The 22,161-nt window shown below is 42.9% G+C and overlaps 1 protein-coding gene across 3 annotated transcripts in view; it reads right to left on the reverse strand.

Annotated features, from left to right (window-relative positions):
* LOC117363311 overlaps positions 1-22,161 on the reverse strand; it is a 393,068-nt gene that overhangs the window by 176,489 nt on the left and 194,418 nt on the right. For all 3 annotated transcript variants that reach the window (XM_033950808.1, XM_033950807.1, XM_033950806.1), the window contains exon 5: positions 15,013-15,384. In XM_033950808.1, the coding sequence (XP_033806699.1) occupies positions 15,013-15,384 (372 nt within the window). The remainder of the gene's footprint in view (positions 1-15,012; positions 15,385-22,161) is intronic.

Below are 22,161 nucleotides of genomic sequence, written 5' to 3' on the forward strand. Positions count from 1 at the left end.
AAAGACCAAATTGTACGCTAAACTTGATTCAGTATATTTAACATTACTGTGCAAATGTAAATTCATAATTTGTCTATACTTTATGTACAGGTATGTCAACCTTGTTACCCGTTCTGAGCTCATTGGGGAGGACGGAATATAAAACTAACCAAATAAATAACTCCCCCTTTTACTAAACCGTGATAGCGGTTATTAGCACAGGAAGCCACGCTGCTCCCAATGCTCATAGAGTACCTATGAGCATTGGGAGCAGCGTGGAACATTCAGCACGGCTCCTTGCACTAATAACTATCGCGGTTTAGTAAAAGGAGAGGTAATTTAGGTATGAGCCATACAGCTCATGTCTAAAATGCTGGAAATATTCTGTAAGGTTCATGTATATAAGTCCCACCCAGACTTCACTCATGTGTATACCTCTCTATAAAATATACACTATAGAAGACATGGGTAAATATACACTATAGAAGACATGGGTGATTGAGGTACAGTGTTGGCATTTATGTAACATGTGCACAGACATGTGCCTGTATGCCATTCTAATCATTTATGTGCAGTACATAAATGTTAGCGCCCCTTTATAGAATTATCCCATAACCTTCAAATCCTGCATATGGTGCCTTACGTTGTGTGCGCAAATCATAGTAACAATAGTAAATGACAGCAGATAAAGACCTGAATGATCCAACCAGTCTGCCCTATAATAACATGCATTACAATTTCCTGATTAAATTAAAATGTCTTCTGTCTTTGTTATTTCTGGGCCATAGACCTTAGAAGTCCACCCCAGTAATATTCTTTGGTTCCAACTCCTGGAGATGCCATTGAAGCTCGCTCCAGCCTATCCAACCATCTCATCTGCGGGATTCAGACTGTGAAAGTCTGCCCATTCATATTCTAATTAGAGATCCTCTATGTTCATCTCGCGTTTTTGAATTCCGTCACCATTTTCCTCTTCACTACTACCCTAGGGAGGGTATTCCAGGCATCCACTATCCTCTCCGTGGAAAATTATTTCCTAACAATACTCTCAACCTCAATTTATGTCCTCTAGTTTTACCAATTTCCCTTCTCTAGAAAAGATTTGGTTCTATATTAATACCTTTCAAATATGTAAATGTGTGTATCATATCACCCCTTTCCCTCCTCTCCTCCAGAGTATACATTTTAAGGTCTTCTAGTCTCTACTCATACTACTTTTGGTGCAAACCCGTACCATATTCATCACTTTCCTCTGGACCACTTTAAGTCGGTTCACACACCCAATTTTTGCACATAACTAAATTATTTAACAAGCTTGATTAGTGCCAATTGGTTATTAAAACCTTATAATTGCTGCTAATTAGAACTAATTAAAAGTTACACATACAACTTGACATATTTTATAAAGGGCTAGATTCACAAAGCAAACCGATCGTGTACCGATTGGTTTGTGACCCCTTTACTATCAAATTTCCATCCGGCCTAATTCACTTACCTCTCCTGCAATCCACTTCGAATTCGTGCATGCAAATGAGGTGGAACGCATGCAAAGTAGGCTGGGACGCGATTCACAACACCAAATTTCCGATCCGACTGGGCTGGTCGATCACCTGAAGAAGCGACTGCAGGGGACCAGTCGAAAATGTCTTTCCAACTGGAAGCCGTACTCTCTGCCCAGCAATCTCTCCTGCCTGCTTGCCCCGAATGCTGCCCTGCCCTGCCTCGATCTTCCCCGAATCTCTCCTGCCGCATCACCGTTCTCCTGCCCTTCCCCGAAGCTCTCCTGCCCTTCCCCACCCAGCGAGCCCGTGGTTTTAACCTGCGGGTTTAAAGCAGGTTAAAACCATGGGCTCGCAGGGCCAAAAACTAGCAAAAAAAAGTTTTCAAGTAAAAAAAATGGTCGCGTCTCAGACGGGCATGCGCAGACCATCTACAGATGCAGGTATTTAGATCTGTTTTTTCTTGGCCTAAATGGGTTCACCTAAAAATTATATAATGCACTGGTGTTTAGCGTAATTCTATATGGTGTGTGTATCTAAGGGCCAGATTCTATAAGAGGAGCCTAAAGTTAGGCGCCTAAAATGCTTATTTAGGTGAGTTCTATAGGTTTAGGTGACACTTTGACAAAATGGGTTGGAGACTGGCTTGGTGGTAGGCTTCAGAGGGTGGTGGTGAACGTCACCCCCTCCGTAACGACGGCAGTGATCAGCGGAGTGCCACAGTGCTCGGTCTTAGGCCCGATCCTTTTCAATATCTTTGTAAGGGACTTGGCTGAGGGACTTCGAGGTAAAATAACGTTATTCGCCGATGACGTCAAACTATGTAATATAATAAGCAAGAGCACAACGGACAATATGAAACACGACCTACTCCTATTGGAGCAATGGTCTAGGACCTGGCAACTGAGTTTCAATGCCAAGAAGTGGAAAGTCATGCACCTTGGCAGTCAAAATCCATGCGAGACTTACACCCTAAATGGCGAGATCCTAGCAAGGACTGTTGCAGAACGGGACTTAGGGGTAATCATCAGTGAAGACATGAAGACTGCCAATCAAGTGGAGCGGGCTTCATCTAAGGCTAGGCAGATCATAGGATGTATACATAGGAGTTTCGTCAGCCGTAAGCCTGAAGTCATTATGCCGTTGTATAGATCCATGGTGAGGCCCCATCTGGAATACTGCGTACAATTCTGGAGGCCTCATTACCGCAAGGATGTACTGAGGCTTGAGTCAGTCCAGCGAATGGCCAAACGGATGGTCTCGGGACTCAAGGATCTCCCGTACGAGGAATGGCTGGATAAACTACGGCTATACTCACTCGAGGAACGCAGAGAGAGGGGAGACATGATCGAGACGTTCAAATACCTCACGGGCCGTATCGAGGTAGAAGAAGATATCTTCTTTTTCAAAGGTCCGACGGCAACAAGAGGACATCCATGGAAAATCAGGGGCGGGAAATTGCACGGCAACACCAGGAAATACTTTTTCACTGAAAGAGTGGTTGATCGCTGGAATAAACTTACACTTCAGGTGATTGAAGCAAGCAGCGTGCCTGATTTTAAGAAGAAATGGGATCGTCACGTGGGGTCTCTGCACAGAGTTAAATAGGGGAGGGTCATTAGGGTGGGCAGACTAGATGGGCCGCGGCCCTTATCTGCCATCTTTTCTATGTTATGTTTCTATGTAACTTAATTGCTAATATGTCCTTAATAGCTTCAATTATAAGCTTTAACAAGTTCATAATAGAAAAAAGTTTGTAATTGGCCAGCAGGTACCTACCAGTTTCTAAAAGGATAGGTGCCTATCACATGGTGCTTAGTGGTACCTAACGCTTAAGTGGGCATGTTTTGGGGTAGAGACAGACATAGGCACCACTAGGCGTGATTCTCTAAAGAATTTATTCACACCTGCGATGTAGGCCAGTAAAATCCTGGCCTATATTACTGGCGCCTAAGTTTTTTATTAGGTGTCGTTTGTCGTTATTCTGTAAATGGCACCTAAACATGATTGGCACATTGACAATGCCATTTTACTAGGCAATTTTAGGCGTGTTTACAGAATCTGGCCCTAAGTGTATAAACATATCAGAAAGGATTTGTCAAGGGTGACGATGGGAGAGAATGTGTACCAATATATATGCTTTACAAAGCCAAAAATATGCATGCAGGTTTTTATGGAAAATGAACCTCCTCAATTGGCAGCTACAAATCTGTGTGTGGTATAGTGGTTAAAGCAACAGTCTCAACACACTGAGGTTGTGGGTTCAAACCCACACTGCTATTTGTGACCCTGGGCAAGTCACTTAATCCCCCCATTGCCTCAGGTACATTCGACAGAATGTGAGCCCGCCGGGACAGACAGGGAAAAATGCTCAAGTATCTGAATAAATTCGTGTAAACTGTTCTGAGCTCCCTGGGGAGAACAGTATAGAAAATTGAATAAATAAATAAATTTTCAAAGGCAATTTTTTTTCCTTTGAAATTTGATGTAAAGTCTGTGTGTGAAAAAGACCCACAGATCTTATATCGCTGCACTTTTTGAAAGTTTCCCTCAAATTAAAAAATGTTTCATGCAAGACCTTACTTTTTTCTTACCACATCATTTTCACACTTTTAATCTTTTCTTAATTATGAAAGGTAAAGGCAAGGATACTGACATCGCTGTTTGCCCTTCCATCTGGAACAGTTACATGTTTACAAAAACCTTTAGATGAACGATAGAGACGGAAAAAGGACAGAGGGCTTCATCGCAGTATATGGAAAGCAAACAATATGCATATCAGCATCCAAAGGAGATGTACCACTCTGCTGGGAAAAATCAAGACAAAAGAATTATCTGGCACAACAGTTCAAAGCATATTGTGCCTGTCAAAATGTCATCTGTCATCTGCTATAGAAATGCGCTATTCTCAGAAAGAAAAGGGAAACTCTGGCAAAGTCACTCGGAAACAACAGGCCACTTTGTCTTCTTCCTACAGCCAGCTCCTCCATCTGAAAGCCATTTGACTCCATGTTAAAGATTGCCTGGAAAGACCAGACAATAGGAAGGTCTATTTCATTGTCAAGGACAGTTACACTTTGAAGATGATGCTCAGAGGGGGTTAAAATGGGTCAACAAGCAATTGTTAATCCAAGGCAAAGGAAATGTGAACGCAACATTGTTGTAGTCACCAAAAAAAAAAAAAATCTATTTGAAGAAAACAATTTTGGGATAGGGGTGTGTGGGAAGGAATAAACTAGACACTGATTTCATCACAAAGACTAACAAAAACCATTAGCATGAGTTGAGTCATAGACAAATTTTTGGGCACAGATGCTGCCAAAACTGTCCTCACCTAGGTTGAAGACGAGGTAGGAAAGACAGCAAAATAAAAAAAAATATCTCAAGGATGGAAGAGAGATTCACTTACAGGCATAGCAAGATGCATGATGAAGAAAGTATGAAACTAAGGGACCCTTTTAGTATGTTGATTTTGGTGCTAACACAATTAAAATACAACTTTAAATGGCCTACTATAGGACATAGAACTGGTGTAAATGTGGTCATTTTGATAGCAAAAGAACGCACATAGATTTTAAGGTTTTATATTTTATATATGATATTCAAAGCAATTTAATCTGCTCAAATCATGGTCGGTGGTCCAGCCACGGATTTGCACTTAAGCTGGCAAGAGGACGTTATGAGAGTGGAGTCAAGGAGGAGACAGGAGTTATGCTGTTGCCAACAATATTCAATACTAGTGCTCAGATAGCTAAATGGACACCTGGGACTAGAGAATGACACAGAGACAAATTATTCCCCATGGGAACTCATTTTCCTGCCCCATCCCCATGAGTTCTATTCCTGTCCCTGCCCCATTCCTGCAAGCTCTGTCCTCATCTGCACAAGCCTCAAACACTTTAAAATCATAAGTGTTCGAGGCCTGTACGGTTAAGGCAGAGCTTACAGGAATGGGGCAGGGACAGAGACAGCGATAAAACTCAGGGGGACGGGGAAATTGAGTTCTTGCAGAGATGGGGACAAATTTGTCTCCATGTCATTCTCTACCTGGGACCACATAAAAGGTGGTCTTAAATATGCCTATCTGGGTGCTGGCACAGAATTTGGCTGGCACCCACATAATTTCCAAGTAGTGACATGCATATCTCACACCCACTCCTTGAACCCCCCCTCCCATAAGACTGGACCCCCAACACTATTATCAGAGCCCCCCCCCCAAAGGTGGAACAGGGGCTTTTAGGGGATTTTCGGGGCATAGGACAGCTTCGTTACCTTCCCTGGCTGGGACTCCGGAATAAGGATTTTGGGGTCATAGATAATCCTTTTACTCGGTGGACACTGCGGATCTGGTCTGGTACTTCTTGGAAGCTACTGGGAGCTGCTAAAGGGGTGCGTTTCCTTTCTATTAGGCATGCTTTTGATTTTCTCCTGGGTCGGAAGGGGGGTGTTTTTCGACATTGGGAACGCCGGGGCCTTTATTGTTTTGGTCAGCTTTTGGAGGGGGGACAATATTATGGGGTTTTCCGAGGTGCAGCTTCAATTTCAACTGGAGTCGGGGGATTTATTTCCTTATCTACAAGTGAAGAATTATCTAATGAGGGCTCGGGTGGGGGATCCCGCTGCACTCTGGTGCTCCCAGTTTGAGGCTATGTTGGGTGCCCTGGTGCGCAGGGGATGCATATCGGTGTTGTACCAGCTGTTGCAGGATAGGGATCACAAAACCTCCTATATGAAGGCTTGGGAGCGGGATTTGGGAATTACTTATTCTGCTGAAGAATGGGAACAGATTGCCCTGAGAATACACCATGTTGCGGTGGCACCGCAGTTGGTGGAGAATGCGCTTAAACTTCTAGTGCGTTGGTATCTCACACCTGCGGTGCTCAGCAAAATGTATACTTCATGCACTGATAAATGCTGGAGGGGTTGTGGGTTTTTGGGTACGTTTTTCCACATGTGGTGGGGATGTCCTGCAATCTTAGCCTATTGGACTCACGTGTTTGATTATGTGGGACATTTTCTCCAATGCCCAGTGCTTATGCGAGCAGAAACAGCATTGTTAGGGGTGCTGCCTGGGGGGGGGTGGAGGACACGCAGGACAGGTTGGCCCATTTGGCCTTCACAGCTGTCCGGATGGTGATAGCCCTTCATTGGAAGAGCTCAACGGTGCCTACCCTGCCGAAGATGAGAGAGAAATTGGGCTGGGTCTGTGAGCGTTATAGACTATCTGCTTTACTAACTTGACGCTGGCAGCAATTTGAGGAGGTAAGGGGTCAATTTCTCGCAGTGGAGGGAATGGATTGTGCTAGAACTGAAGGGTGATGGGAGGAGTGGGGCAGTGATTGGATTCCTGGGTGGTTGGGCTGTGGCTTGGATATAGAGAGTTGGGGGCTCCACTTGGTCTTCTAGGTGGTTGGGGAAGGTACCGGGGAGGGGGGGGTCTTTGAGCTGTCTCTCGGAGGGTGGAGGTGGGGGAGGGGGGGCAGGGGGGATTCTGTTTGTTCTCATAAAACTGTTCAACACAGTTCTTGTGCTTGGTGAGACATTGTTGTTTGGTTGTTACTTTTCAGGAGATTGGGATCCTTGTGTTTTTCCTGTTTCCTATCTGTGTTTAAATAAAGAATTACAAAAAAAAGGAATGGTGGAAGAGTGAAATAGCTTACCAGTGGAGATGCTGGAAGCCAAAATTAGGGAGAAAAAACCTTTTAAGAAGCCTGAAATAAGCAAAAAGTTGTAAACAGTGACGAGGAAGTCAAAGATCTATGAGGTCTTTGAGATTACAACAGGAAGAAAATTAGGCATGCCAGATGGACTTCAAGAGTCTAGGTTGGTTTGTTTGTTTTGTTTCTATTAGAAGTCACTATCGGAGCAGGGAATATGTAAGGGTTGACAAGGTATGAGCAAAAGGGTTTGCATTTTTTCTGGAAAGCATATGATGCACAACTGATTATCTCTTTGATCAAGGATGGGGGCAGGGGATGTCTAGTGTACAGTTATATTTAAAATTAATTGCCCTTTGGTTGAGAGCTAAGAAGCCTAAATTGAATAACCAATAAATGGAGATTTCAAAGATGATGGGCCCTGTGGGTAGCCTTAGGGTGCTAAAAATAGAGGGTTTGGAACACACCACTTAGGAAGGAATAAAATCTTGAATGCAGGCATGACTGAGGAATTCAATTTAGAGGTGCAGGCAGCTTCAGCTGTTTCCTATGCCCCCAGGAACACCTCCCTTCCACCTAGCTAAAACTTCAAAAGTTGTGGAGTCACACACATACCCAGAACTGAATTAATGAGAGGCAATGTTCGAACTGAGTTTTAAGAATTGCCATACTGGGACAGACTGAAATTTCATCAAGCCCAGTATCCTGTTTCCAACAGAAGCCAACTCAGGTCCCAAATTCCTAACTAGGAGCTAGATTCACAAAGCGTACCGATCGGTTTGCGACCCTTTTACTATCAAATTTCCATACGGCCTGATTCACTTACCTCTCCTGCTATCCGCTTCGAATCCGTGCATGCAAATGAGGTGAAACGCATGCAAAGTAGGCTGGGACGCGATTCACAACACCAAATTTCCGATCCGACTGGGTTGGCCGATCACCTGAAGAAGCGACTGCTGGGGACCAGTCGAAAACGTCTTTCCGAATGGAAGCCCTGCAATCTCTTCTGCCTGCTCGCCCCAAATGCTGCCCTGCTCTGCCTCGATCTTCCCCAAATCTCTCAGGTCGCATCGCCGTTCTCCTGCCGCATCGCCGTTATCCTGCCCTTCCCTGAAGCTCTCCTGCCGCATCGCCATTCTCCTGCCCTTCCCCGCACATCGAGCCCATGGTTTTAACCCGCGGGTTTAAAGTGGGTTAAAACCATGGGCTCGCAAGGCTAAAAACTAACAAAAAAAGGTTTTCAAGTTAAAAAAAAAAAAAGGTTGCGTCTCAGACGGGCATACACAGATCATCTACAGATGTTCTACGCATGTGCTGGGATCGCTATAGAGCAGGGGTCTCAAAGTCCCTTCTTGAGGGCCGCAATCCAGTCGGGTTTTCAGGATTTCCCCAATGAATATGCATGAGATCTATGTGCATGCACTGCTTTCAATGCATATTCATTGGGGAAATCCTGAAAACCCGACTGGATTACGGCCGAGGAGGGACTTTGAGACCCCTGCTATAGAGCGATCCGTGCAGGCAGATGGGGGCATTCCTCCGATCGACCCCATCTGCATATTTTTCGTTCCTGAATTCATCGGACCTGCCCAGATCGGGCCCGATCAGGCAGGTTAGGAAAGCCCAGCCTAGATCCCAAGTAGTAAAACAGATTTTATGCTGTTTATCCTGGGAATAAGCAGTGGATTTCCCCAATGTGCCAAGATTATATAACCAAATTAAGGAATGGGTGACAGAAGCAGTGAAGATGGATATGATTATCAACAAAGAAAGTAAGTTTTTGGTGGAAGAACATCTTAGAACACCAAAGATTTATTTTGTTCTACAAGTCCACAAAAATATTACCAACCCTCTGGTTTGACCCATAGTTTCAACCAAAGGTTCGGTGTTGGAACCATTATCAAAATTTATAGACTGTTTTTTTTTTACAGAGTTAAAATTGCTTCCTACTTATTAAGAATCATGGAGGAATTGGGGGGAATTACCAGATTCTGTATGGTTCTGTATGGTTCATAATGATTATGAAACTGCTAGGTAGATTTCAGGTGGACTTCTTAATAAAATTGGCTAATGTGGTGATACAAGAAAATCATTTTGGGTTTTCAGGTAACTTTTACAAAAAACTACAAGGAGTGGTTATGGGTGACACCTTAGCACCAGCTGTGGCAAATCTATATATGGAAAATTTTGAAGAGATAAAAATGTATCTGTCAACATATTTTCCTCTGGTGAAACTCTGGAAAAGATTCCTGGATGACATATTTATCATCTGGGAAGGCACAGAAAAAGAACTGAAAGACTTTGGACAGTGGCTGAATACATTGGATGAGAATCTGAAGTTTACTGTAATATATAATCAGAATAAAATAGAATTCTTGGATGCTACCATAATGAAGCAGAGTTCTATATAAGAACATAAAAATAGCCTTATTGGGTCAGCCCAATGGTCCATCAAGCTCAGTAGCCCGTTCTCACGGTGGCTAATCCAGGTCACTAGTACCTGGCCAAAACCCAGGTAGATTAATGACTACTTTATATAGGAAACCAGTGGAGAATAATTCATTATTAAAATTTCATAGCTTTCACCCATATCGTTTAAAATTTAATCTCCTGATAAGTCAATTCCTAAGTTTGAGGCGAATATGCTCCACAGAGAAGTTATTTCAGCGGGAAGCCAAAGTGCTAAAAGGAAGATTCCAAGAATGGGGATATCTGGCAAAACCTATACATAAGGCATATATAAGAGCAAAATATGCCCAAAGAGAGCTATTGATAAAAGAAAGAACTGACAAGGAGGAGACTTAGAGGATATGTATCCTATTATTTTCGCATATATCACAAATTTTGATTAAATCTTTCAAGGAACATTAGTATGTAGTACGGTTGACTTCCAGTGAGTCATGCCAGTGATGCAAGAACACAATAGAGGGAGAAGATTGGGTAGTACCTAAAAAAGATAGAATGGTCAAACCAAGATCTAATACCACATGTAAGAGCAAACTAGTGGTGTATGTTATACTATGCCCTTGTGATTTAATATATGTGGGACGCAGTGGTAGAGCTGTTAATATTCAATTAAATGTACATAAATCTAGAATTAAATTTGCAGGCACCTGTGGCCCCCATTGGCAAGAGAAGGGGCATTCAATAGATGACATTAAATGGAAAATTATAGCTCAAGCGATAATAGGGTGGGATGGTGGCAATCTGGATTAAATATTAAATTATAAAGAACAACGCTGGATATTTGAATTAAATACAGTGACTCCCAACAGCCTAAACTTAGAGAACAAACAAATGGGGACTCAGTTGTGAATTCTATTAGTCATCCAACCAGGAACCATACTGGCTATCTGTGCATCAGTACCTATAAAGTTATTGTGAAAAAATTGCCACAGCCAATTTGAAGTGCATTAAATGCGGGGAGAATTGGACCAAATGGTATTCATAGGTAAATTGTTTTAAATATGGGTATAATATGTAAAAATAAGGTAGAAAAATAAAGGAAAAATGTTTTTCAGGAATTACATAATATATGCCACTTGGGTGACTGGAGTTTTAACAACATGTTGCATCCTTGATACAGTCATTGGGCAAAACATGTCAGGTGAAGAGAGTCCCCAGCCAACATAGAAGAACTGAGCACAAAAATAAGTGCTTTTTAAACGTATTTAATAAATGAACTTTGTGATAAATCTTAAAGCACATAAATGAAACATATAAATGAAACATATAAGTAAAACATAAAATTGGGACATTGAGGAGTGCTAAGTAATGGTTAAAACTTTGAAATTGTTACCTAAGCTGTGCACATATTTCCACTGATTAAAAGTGATCAAGAAATGGAAGGCACGTATGATGATCTAAATAAATTTCATTGGTTATAATGAAGATATATAATGTTCACATTGCTTAACATATATTGTTGGTGTATTTGATGAGTGAGCAAAATATTAACAATCTAATAGCTGGATGTTGATTATAAACTGTGGATTTCCCCAAGCCATCTCAATAATGGCCTATGGACTTCTCAATTAGGAAATTAGCCAAAGCTTTTTTAAACCCTGCTAAGCTAACTGATTTCACCACATTCTCTGGCAATGAATTCCAGAGTTTAATTACAAGTTGTGTGAAAAAATATTTTCTCTGGTTTGTTTTAAATCTATTACTTTGATTTTTTGGAAAGAGTGAATGGGCAATTTACATCTACCATTTCCACTCCACTCAATATTTTATAGATCTCTATCAAATGAGTTTCTTCATGCTATTATAACATTATTGTGTACCTTAAGGTGTATTACTTCATTATGGGATCTTTTTACTAAACTGCTGTAAGCATTAGTGTGCACTTACCACACATTAAAAGGGCTTACTGCGGGATACGTATTGGCACCCTGTGGTAAATTTGTCTTTTTGTATGCATTAAAAATTTTTCTAATTTTCCTCCAAGGATGTGTGTTAAGAGGTGAAGAGTGGGCATGACAATGCTAATCAAGTTAGCTTGTAAGGTAATGCTGTACACTTAACTGATTAGCACAGAGGTAGCACAGGGGCTCTTACCACCAACATAAAAGCTGGCAGTGGAAGCTTACGCAGTAGATTATTTTAATGGCTATGCACTAAGGGGCTGATTTTTAAAATGGCACATAAATTGGCCAGCGCCTTAAAAATAGACACCGGCTGCGTTGTCAATCACACTTAGGTGCCATTCTCTAACAAAGTATCCATACACACTACTTTAGTGTATACATGTACACAACAGTGATGCACATTGGAAAGAATAACCCAAATCATAGTTACCGGATGCTAGGGTCCACCTTGAGGGTTAGTGCCCAAGAAAAGGATCTGGGTGTCATTGCAGACAATATGATGAAACCTTCCGTCCAATGTGCGACGGCAGCCAAAAAAGCACTAGCAATTATTTTAAAAAGGGATGGTTAACTAGACTAGGAATGTTATAATGCCCCTGTATCGCTCCATGGTGTGACCTCACCTGGAGTATTGCGTTCAGTTCTGGTCTCCTTATCTCAAGAAAGATATTGTGGCACTAGAAAAGGTTCAAAGAAGAGTGGACAGTGTAGTTGGTTTTAAGAAAGGTTTGGACAATTTCCTGGTGGAAAAGTCCATAGTCTGTTATTGAGAATGTTGCTACTCCTTGGGTTTTGGTCAGGTATTAGGGACCTAGATTGGCCACCATGAGAATGGGCTACTAGGCTTGATGGACCATTGGTGTGACCCAGTAAGGCTATTCTTATGTTCTTATAGGTAAATGTACACCTAAGAACCATTCTGTTAAGACACACATAAGTGGCACAGAGCATATAGGCAAATGGAGCATTCAGAAGGATAGAAAATGGAAGGGGCATGGGAAGGGCTGCCACTTAACACATGCAGCACAAGAATGCCTGAAAAAGATCTTACTCGCACTACCTATCATACCTCTGGAACAAACTACCTACCCGCATAAGATCATTAGATGGTCTACTGAACTTCAAGAAGGCAATAAAACTCACCTCTTCTCCTGACCCTATATGAGTGCGCCAACCAAAATTCCCGAGACCTTCTGACAAAGGGCCCAACTCTCCACTGTCTCAAGTCTCAAACGCTGATGTGCTTCATCCTATGTCTGATCATGCCATGTTTTGTCATCCAATATTCTACCACACTCTGTCACACTGTTCGCCATCCTTTAATATACACCATGTTTACCATACAATGAGGGGCATAATAAAAAAAAAAAAACGTTTAAGTTCCCTTTTGGCCTAAGGCACTAGGTACCCAAAGCAGGCAACAGGGAAATGACCATTCTCAAAAAAAAGTTCAGGAGTTTAATCGCCTAGACCGCCACTACATCTACCTTTAAGCCCGATTCTCAAAAAAAAAAAATTTGCCCAAGTCCCAAATGCCTAAAACAAGATCTTTTAGGCATGAGAGGGACCTGTCATAAGCGCTGGTTAGAGAATCTTGGAACTGTCTCACCCCCCCCACCCCCCCCACCCCCCGCAACAATCGCGGCAGGAGGGATGCCCAGTCCCTCAGGCCTGGCACTCATCATGACCCCCTCCCCCCACAATGATTGGAGGGGCCTAGGGGATCTGGCCAATCAGAATCTTAGGCCACTCCCAGTGCATCCCAGAATGCACTGGGAGATGGGCCTAAGATTCTATTGGCTCAGGTGCCTAAGGCCTCTCCTATAGATGGGGGTGGGGGTGGCCTTGGGGGGGGTCAGGGTGGGCTTCCTTTGAGGGTGGTGTTGTCAGCAGGAGGGACCGGGCATCCCTTCTGCCAGTGAATTTGTGGGGTGGGGTGGGGGGGTTGGCAGGAGGGACTGGGCATCCCTCCTACTGTAATGCTTGCGAGGGGGGGGGGTTCACAGGGGATCGTGGCAGGAGAGATTGGGCATCCCTCCTGCCAGGGAAAATTGCGTGCTATGTTCGACATGCTAGGTCTCACCATATCATATTTTCTTTGTAAATTTTGTTTTGTCAGACTTGCCTCAGGTACATTACATAGATTGTGGGTCCACCGGAACAGACTGGAAAAAATATATAAGTACTTAAACAAATTCATGTAAACCATTCTGAGCTCCCCTGGGAGAATGGTATAGAAAACTGAATAAATAAATAAAAGTTGCACATGCCTGGGTGACCGCAGTTATACCAGATCTAGGGCTGGTGTAACTATGAGTGCCTTAATGTGCCAATATTAGCTTATGCTAGTATTCTGTAACAGAATCTGGATGCTCAGATGCCATTAGAGAATAGGCTCTTATCCTGTGACATCATGGCACCCAATTATAAAATCACTTCCCTAATAGTTAATTCATCATCCACTCCACCACCCCAACCTCCCACCCCCATTTTATTAAGCTGTGCTAGCATTTTTTTTATCATTGGCTGTGGCGGCAAAAGCTCCAACGCTCCTAGAATTCTTATGAGTATTGGAACTTTTACCGCCATGGCCGACGATAAAAATATGCTAACGTGGCTTCATAAAGGGGTCCTTTTATTAAGGTGTGCTAACCAATTTAGCGCACGCTAAATGCTAAGGCATCCATTATATTCTATGGACACCTTAGCATTTAGCATGTGCTAAATCAGTTAGCGCACCTTAATAAAAGGACCCCAAAAAGGGGGGATGTTAACTGTTCATATGTATTAACATATTGGTATGGCATGAAGAAATGCCATTTAGGCAACTTAAATCTATTGGATTCCCTGTCTCATGATTTACAGTAACACCAGTAACTCCTTAATTATCCCAGTATAATATTTAGTCAGCATAATTCATCCTGCATGTTACAGGATTATGCACTTATTAAAAAGGCTTCCTCAACACTTTAGACTACATCTTATCGCTCAGTCATATATATGCAACATTTTATAAAATGGAAAATAATTAAAATCTGTAATATAATTCAGAATAATTACAATTTTCATATTACAGAGAATTTCTGTTTGGATAAAAGGTGGCTCTGAATATTAAAAAAATTCAAAACAGGATGCACTGCACAGAGGCACGCGATAGCCAGATCCCTATTGTGCAACAAAAAACCTTTGCAACACTGGGAGACATCACAGAACAAAAATACTATTAGAAATGTTTCAAAGGGAACATTTTTGGCTGCAGTGGAGGCTTTTGACATTATTTATTAGGTTCAAAAATGCTTAACAAAAGCCTAACAATGGGCCTGTGGAAACCACCACATCTGATTCACTTTCTGTTGTTGTATGTAGGCATTGATTTGAAGATGGCCAGCATTAGTGGAACAATTCCTTCACAGCAGTCAATGCAAGGGAGTATTCATCCATATACAAGCAAAGTCCTGTGAACAAACCATATGGATACAAGGGGGGGAAAAATAAACATTTATTAACCTCTTTGTGGAGAGATTGGTGGTAGAACAGGCCAGTGGTGGAGATGATGGTCATGCCAGATTTCCACGAAAGAAGGTGCTTGAAGTGAGTATTTCTTCATAGAAGACGATGATGCCTGGTAAAGGTCATCGCTACCATGGTAACTGGAACTGTTCAGACTGGGGTTCACAGTGCTACTGCAGTAACTGCTTGCTTCCAAGAAAAAGCTTTTGTACTGACTGATTTTGTCAGGATTTTGGCTGATGTCTGAGCCCGAGCCAAAACTGGAGGAAGCTAATGCACCGATGGAAAAAGAGGAAGCGTGAAGTTGAGATAAAGGTGTGCTCTTGTCACTGTCAGTGGCACCCACACTAGAAACTTGTCTAGAAAAATCTGCAAAATAGACATATGGAAGATTAAAAGTCATGAAAAAAATTCAAAGCCATAACCAAGAATCAATTTTTAATCAGATGAAACAAAGACTTGTAGTTAACATAAGAGGGGCTATGGTAGTGGGTCCTTAACACTAGGGGTCCTTAACACTAGTGGGTCCTTAATAATAGGGCCAATATGGAGTAGGACATTGCCCCTCCTCCCAATTATGTATAAGTGCCTTAAGTTGTACGTACAAATCGGTGCACACAACCAGTTTTCATACCTCACACACCCTCCCTTCCCCCCTTCCCCATTTACTAAACTGCAGTAGAGGTTTCTACTGTGGCCCTAAGTGCTAAATGCTCTGACACTGCTCTGATGCCGCAGTAGAAACCTCTACCAAAGCTTAATAAAAAAGGGGTGTTCATTTTTTATCAGACCTAATTGACAATTTACACATCATAATTAATGCTGTGGCACAAATTAGAAGTTATAGACACAATTTTGTCGGCATCTTCTATAAAGCTCTGTGTGCTGGCTCTAGTGCGCAAATGTGAAAAGAAGGAGTGGCCAGGGGAAGAGCATGGGCGGCTCATGGGAATTCCTACAATTTATGCGCACTGTTATAGAATATGCCTGATGTGTGCAAAGGTTAGGCGCATGTATTTAGGCCCAGTTTTCTAGGCCTCAAATGGGTGCACCAAAAAGTTATGACATGTACTGTTACTTGGCACAATTCTATAGACTCGCTCTAAGTGCCAGGCCAGTTGGCACCAGTTTTTGGGGTACCATATAGAGAATACAGCCCTGAGGGAATAATTTGAAATGCCTAATTTAAATATTTCAGCTAATTTGTTTACTCAGTGGCTACATGTTTAGAAAGCACCATTGACTATATGGCATACATAGAAGTACAGATTTAACCATGGCTCTTATTTTTGAAGCACTATTCACCATTTTCATGTGTAAGTACTGACATTTATTTATTTTAAAAAAATTCTATACCGCCTATAAACAAAGTGGTTTCCATAAAATAAACATACATAATTATGAACACAAAAATTTACAGTTCCATTCATTCCTGTCTAAAATGACAAAAAAATCCACTCCCTCCCAGCAAACAACCAATACCCAGCCTAGGATATCCTCTAAACAATCAATCTATAACAGAGGCAATTAGTAACCAGTCTACTTGTAGATGCAAATGACCAGAACCAAAACAGAGACTACTTATTCCGTGGAACAAACTGAAGTGTATATCGAATAAATGTTGAAAACCCAATTTAGAATGCCAGGCTGTGAACATGTAAATCTGCAATGGTGAGAGGACATGATTTTGGCATAGTTTGGACAAGACATAGGTGGAGTGAAAAAAAAACTTTGGATATACACCTGATCCCAAGTAAGCATAGATTTTGTTAGAAACACTTGCTCTGAGCTATGATCTACTGGAGGGATTAGGGGAAACCGTTCTCTTAATCCCTGTGTTCCCTCCCCCACCCCAAAATTGCTTATGCCGAATGATTGATTCTGTATTTAATTGAGAGCATTTGGCATGCAGGCTTCCAAAATGGCAGACATCCACATCTATGCATCAGCATTTACACATCAAGATTCTGAAATACCAAATTACATATGTAGATGGTGACACAGAGATTATGTTACTGAGTTGCCTCTGATAGGCTTACCAGACGACAGTTTGTCCGGGTTTTGGAAGTCCCCAAACTCACGTCCGTATCTGGACTGTCTCACCACATATGCGGACATCGATACGATGGCATCAAATGCACCCATGCATTCGCGTGATGTCATCGCATCGATGTCCAACTCCGCACATGTGCAGAGGCCCACCAGACTTGGCCCCAAGCTTGAGGAGGTTCATGTGGGGGTAGGGCTGGAGGCAGAACATGGTGGGGCTGGGGCAGAATGGGCTGGGGCCAGGTGTCCTCTTTTCCTAAAGAGGGAATATGACAACCCTATCCTTTGATATTTGGACACTGATAGTTATAAATGGTTGTTCCCACTACATGTAACTGATACACATGCATTCCTGTATCTTTTTCTAAACTTCTACCAGAATTTGACATATCCCAACCTCACTGCCTCAATTTATGTGTTTTGTCTAAAACAGGGCTGCATATGTATTTGTGGAAGCATTGAAACTACATGAATGCTACACAAAAAAAAAAACCAGCAAACCTCCCCCAAAATCAATATATGATGCCTAGATTTGTATACCCGTATTTGTGCGTGCTCCCAAACCTGTTACCCGCAGCTAGCCACGGGTAACCCACAGGAATGGGGAGGAAAAAAGCCTGGTTGCCGCGGGTACGAGAACAAGGCCATTCACTGCCCCATGGAGCGGTGAATGGTCTTGTCCCCACAGTACAGTATCTGCCGCGTTGCCTCCCTTCCCACCCCTCCCGGACAGCAGCCCTCCTCACGATCGCATGTCCAGAAGTCCCCACTCACATTCGTGAAACTCCCAATCACTGGCGGCAATAAAAACCAACAAACCTGCAACTCTCCTGAGCTGTGTCAGTCCCTTCGCGGTTCCCAGAGTAGGCCTACCAGCCTCTTTCTGGTTAACAAGACTAAGAATGTTATAAAGCCCCTGTATCGCTCCATGATGTGACCTCACCTGGAGTATTGTGTTCAATTCTGGTCTCCTTATCTCAAGGAAGATATAGTGGCACTAGAAAAGGTTCAAGAAGAGTGACCAAGGTGATAAAGGGGAGGGAACTCCTCTCGTATAAGGAAAGACTGAAAAGGTTAGGCCTCTTCAGCTTGGAAAAGAGACGACTGAGGGGGAGATATGATTGAAGTCTACAAAATCCTGAGTGGTGTATATTGGGTAAAAAGTGGATCGATTTTTCACTCCGTCAAAAATTACAAAGACTAGGGGACACTTGAAAAAACCCCGCACTGCTCCTTGTGTCCCTGGGCAAGTCACTTAATCCTCCATAGCCCCAGGTACGTTAGATAGATTGTGAGCCCACCGGGACAGATAGGGAAAATGTTTGAGTACCTGATTGTGAAAACCGCTTAGATAACCTTGATAGGCGGTATATAAAATCCTAATAAACTATCTATCTAAACTATTTGATGAAGTTACAGGAAATACTTTTTATAAAACCAATAGGAGGAAATATTTTTTCACTCAGAGTATAGTTAACCTCTGGAATAGAGAATGACACAGGGAAAAAATTTGTCCCCTTCTCCCTGATTACCGTCCCTGTCCCATCCCCACGACCACCATCCCCGTCACCGCCCCATCCCTGCACCCGCAATCTCCATCACTGCCCTGTCTCTGTGACCACCATCCCCGCAGCACCCATACAAGCCTTAAACAATATTAATGAATCATATTAATTCAATATGGTAACCACAAAATTAAAAGAAACACAAAGCACATTGTATGCAGAGATCAAGGCTACTCACTCCGATATCCTCCTAACTCCTTTGGACCAGCAGGAGGGAGTGGGTTTCCGTTCCAATACAGATAATCCTAACTCCGTCTAGATCGGAACAAATCAACCGAAGACCGGCAGGAGGGATACCAGAAAATTACAGTGGGACTGGATAAAGAACGATTACGGTTTGCCATTGCGGCCTTACCTTAGGTCATGAGTGGGACTCTCGCGGCTCGTCAATGACGCTAACTTCGCAGTATTAGTACGGCAGCACCTCATTTTCATAACAGCAAACTACTTTCGGCCAGCCCTGAGTCTTCTCTCTGCCGCATCCAGCTGACAGAAAATTGCAAGCAGAACATGGCAGAGAGAAGACCCAGGGCTGGCCGAAAGCAGCCTGTTGTGCATGCTGTTGCTACCGGCAACCAAGGTAATGTTTAGAGGGCCGCAGGAAAAGAAGGAGGAGAGGAAGCAACGCCGTACTAGGGGTTGGAGAGAGAAGGAGAGAATTGTTGGACCAGGATAGAAGGGGGAAAAAGCTTTGGACCAGGCGAAGCACTTTCGGTGAGCTCAGGGGACAGGGATTTTGGTGTCCTGTATCTCCGGCGCCCTGGGTCAGAGCCTCACCTGGTCCAATGGCTGAGCTGGCCCTGACCTGGTCATATGCAGCTTGATAAAACATAACCAGCTAAGTACAATAGTCAGCACTTAGCTGACTAACAGATAGGACTGTGTTTTATGTGGTCATTTATGCAGTTATCCTAGCCTCTTAAATGCTGAATATCGACACTTAACCAGATAAGTGCTGAATCCACCCCCTGAACACCACAAAGCAGTCAGTTTTGACTTAGGTGCTAACTAGAGAATGACACAGGGACATAACCATGCTCGAGAAATAGGCAACGACATGGCAAATGAGGTTCAACGTGGATAAGTGTAAGGTGATACATGTCGATAACAAAAATCTCATACACGAATACAGGATGTCCGGAGCGGTACTTGGAGAGTCCACCCCCCCTAGGAAAGAGACTTGGGAGTACTGGTCGACAAGTCGATGAAGCCGTCCACGCAATGTGTGACGGCGGTGAAAAAGGCGAACAAAATGCTAGGAATAATTAATTAAGAAGGGGATCACGAACAGATCAGAGAAGGTTATCATGCTGCTGTACCGGGCCATGGTGCGCCCTCACCTGGAATACCGCGTCCAGCACTGGTCGCCGTACCTGAAGAAGGATATGGTACTACTCGAAAGGGTCCAGAAAAGAGTGACTAAAATGGTTAAGGGGCTGGAGGAGTTGCTGTACAGTGAGAGATTAGAGAAACTGGGACTCTTCTCCCTTAAAAAGAGGAGACTGGGAGGGGACATGATCGAAACATACTGAAGGGAATAAACTTAGTAGATAAAGACAGGCTGTTCACCTCTCCAAGGTAGGGAGAAGGAGAGGGCACTCTCTAAAGTTAAAAGGGGATAGATTCCGTACAAACGTAAGGAAGTTCTTCTCCACCAAGAGAGTGGAAGAGAACTGGAATGCTCTTCTGGAGTCTGTTATAGGGGAGAACACCCTCCAGGGATTTAAGACAAAGTTGGATAAGTTCCTGCTGAACCAGAACGTATACAGGTAGGGCTGGTCTCAGTTGGAGTGCTGGTCTTTGACCTAGGGGCCGCGTGAGCGGATTGCTGGGCACAATGGACCACTGGTCTGACCCAGCAGTGGCAATTCTTATGTTCTTATTCCCGTGCCATTTTTTAAGGAGACAGGGAAGAATCAGAGTATGGATGGGTACAGTCACTGATCCTCAAGCCTTGCATTGAAGAATGCTGGTGTAGAAAGACTGAGGTTGAGATAAACACTAAAGAATGACACGGGATGGTTTCCTGCAGTTTTCCAGGGGGGATGGAGACAAATTTTGTCCCTGTGTCATTCTCTAGTTGTTAACCAGCAGCATTATCCGGTTAAGTGCCACTGAACATGCCTGATTAGCCCTGGACAAGCAATTTAAACAGCCAGCAGCTATTTTTGGCTGTTCAAATCACTTTGGATATTGACTCCATAATTAGTCACATGGGGAAGTTCTATAAGGAGCCACGTAGTTTAAGACAGCAGGAGGAGTTACACTAGCTGAAACTAGGTGTAAATCCCAGTGCACAAGTTGGGAATGGATTCCTTGAATTCTATAACAGTGTGTGGATTTTGCTCCGCCTGTGACCACACCCCCTTAGCAGATTTGCACCGGAACACTTGCACACTATTCTATAAATGGTTGTGTAAGTGCGTTTTCAGGCAGAACTGTTGTTTCTGACCCATTTTGGAAACCTAATATAATCCACAAAAACAGGAAAAACAACCCTACATAAGGTAAACCTGAACAAAGCAACAAGTGGGGAAGGGACTGTACACATCAGTCTTGGAACAACTAAAGTTTATTGAATGTAATTATATATTAAAACATATCACATCTATAAATATCAGTACAATAAAATGTCTGTTTCCTTTGCTGTTGGACACCGCATAAAGCTAGGACTGTGTATTATACTGTCCAATATGGCCATATATCCTAAGCACTAAATATCGGCACTTAACCGCATAAGTGCTGATTCTGCCAATGGACTACCCACAAAGAAGCTGGCTTTGGTCTGTGGTGATATTTAGTGGCACTAACTGGTTACGTGCAACTGAATATCAGCAGATAGCCTAGAACAACTGATTTTACTAGGATAGAAATCTATTTAAAAAAGCCCAACATGGTTTAATAAATAGGCTTCTTAATGTACTAATTTAGGCCTGGATTCTAGTAACGGCGTCCCGAAGTTAGGTGGAAGTAGGCATTCTACTGTCTAACTAATCAATCGGGACATACATTTAAAAAAAAAAAAATCGATTTGACAAACAGCACCTTTGTTGAAGGCACCGTTCATGCACCTATGGAAGCGCCTAGGCATGTGTAAGGACACCTGTGGCTGGTGTGGGTGTGGTTTATGCTGGAAGTGGCCTTAGGCAACCCTAGGTGCTTCCATAGGCTCATGACAGACACCTTAAATGTAGGCCTCTAAAATGCTGGCCTACATTTAAAAGGCGCCTGTGTTAAAAACAGCTGCGACTGTATAAGTGGCACCGATGCTTGATTGACACACGATCAGTGGCCGTTTTTAGGCGGCCGCCGATACCGGCACAGCTTACAGGATCCAGGCCTTAGTAAATAGACCTCTAAACCATTGTTTTACCTTAGACATGACATGGAAAATAACTCTTGGGGGGGGGGGGCGGCTAAATTCATAAAGCGTACTTACAGTAACGTCTAATGGGACACCTATTTCATGCCTGTGGTATAAAAGCACAAATTAAAACACTCTTGAAATATAGCTAAAGATGCCCATATGGCA

The sequence above is a fragment of the Geotrypetes seraphini genome, chromosome 7, assembly GCF_902459505.1.
Source record: "Geotrypetes seraphini chromosome 7, aGeoSer1.1, whole genome shotgun sequence".
Lineage (NCBI taxonomy): Eukaryota > Metazoa > Chordata > Amphibia > Gymnophiona > Dermophiidae > Geotrypetes > Geotrypetes seraphini.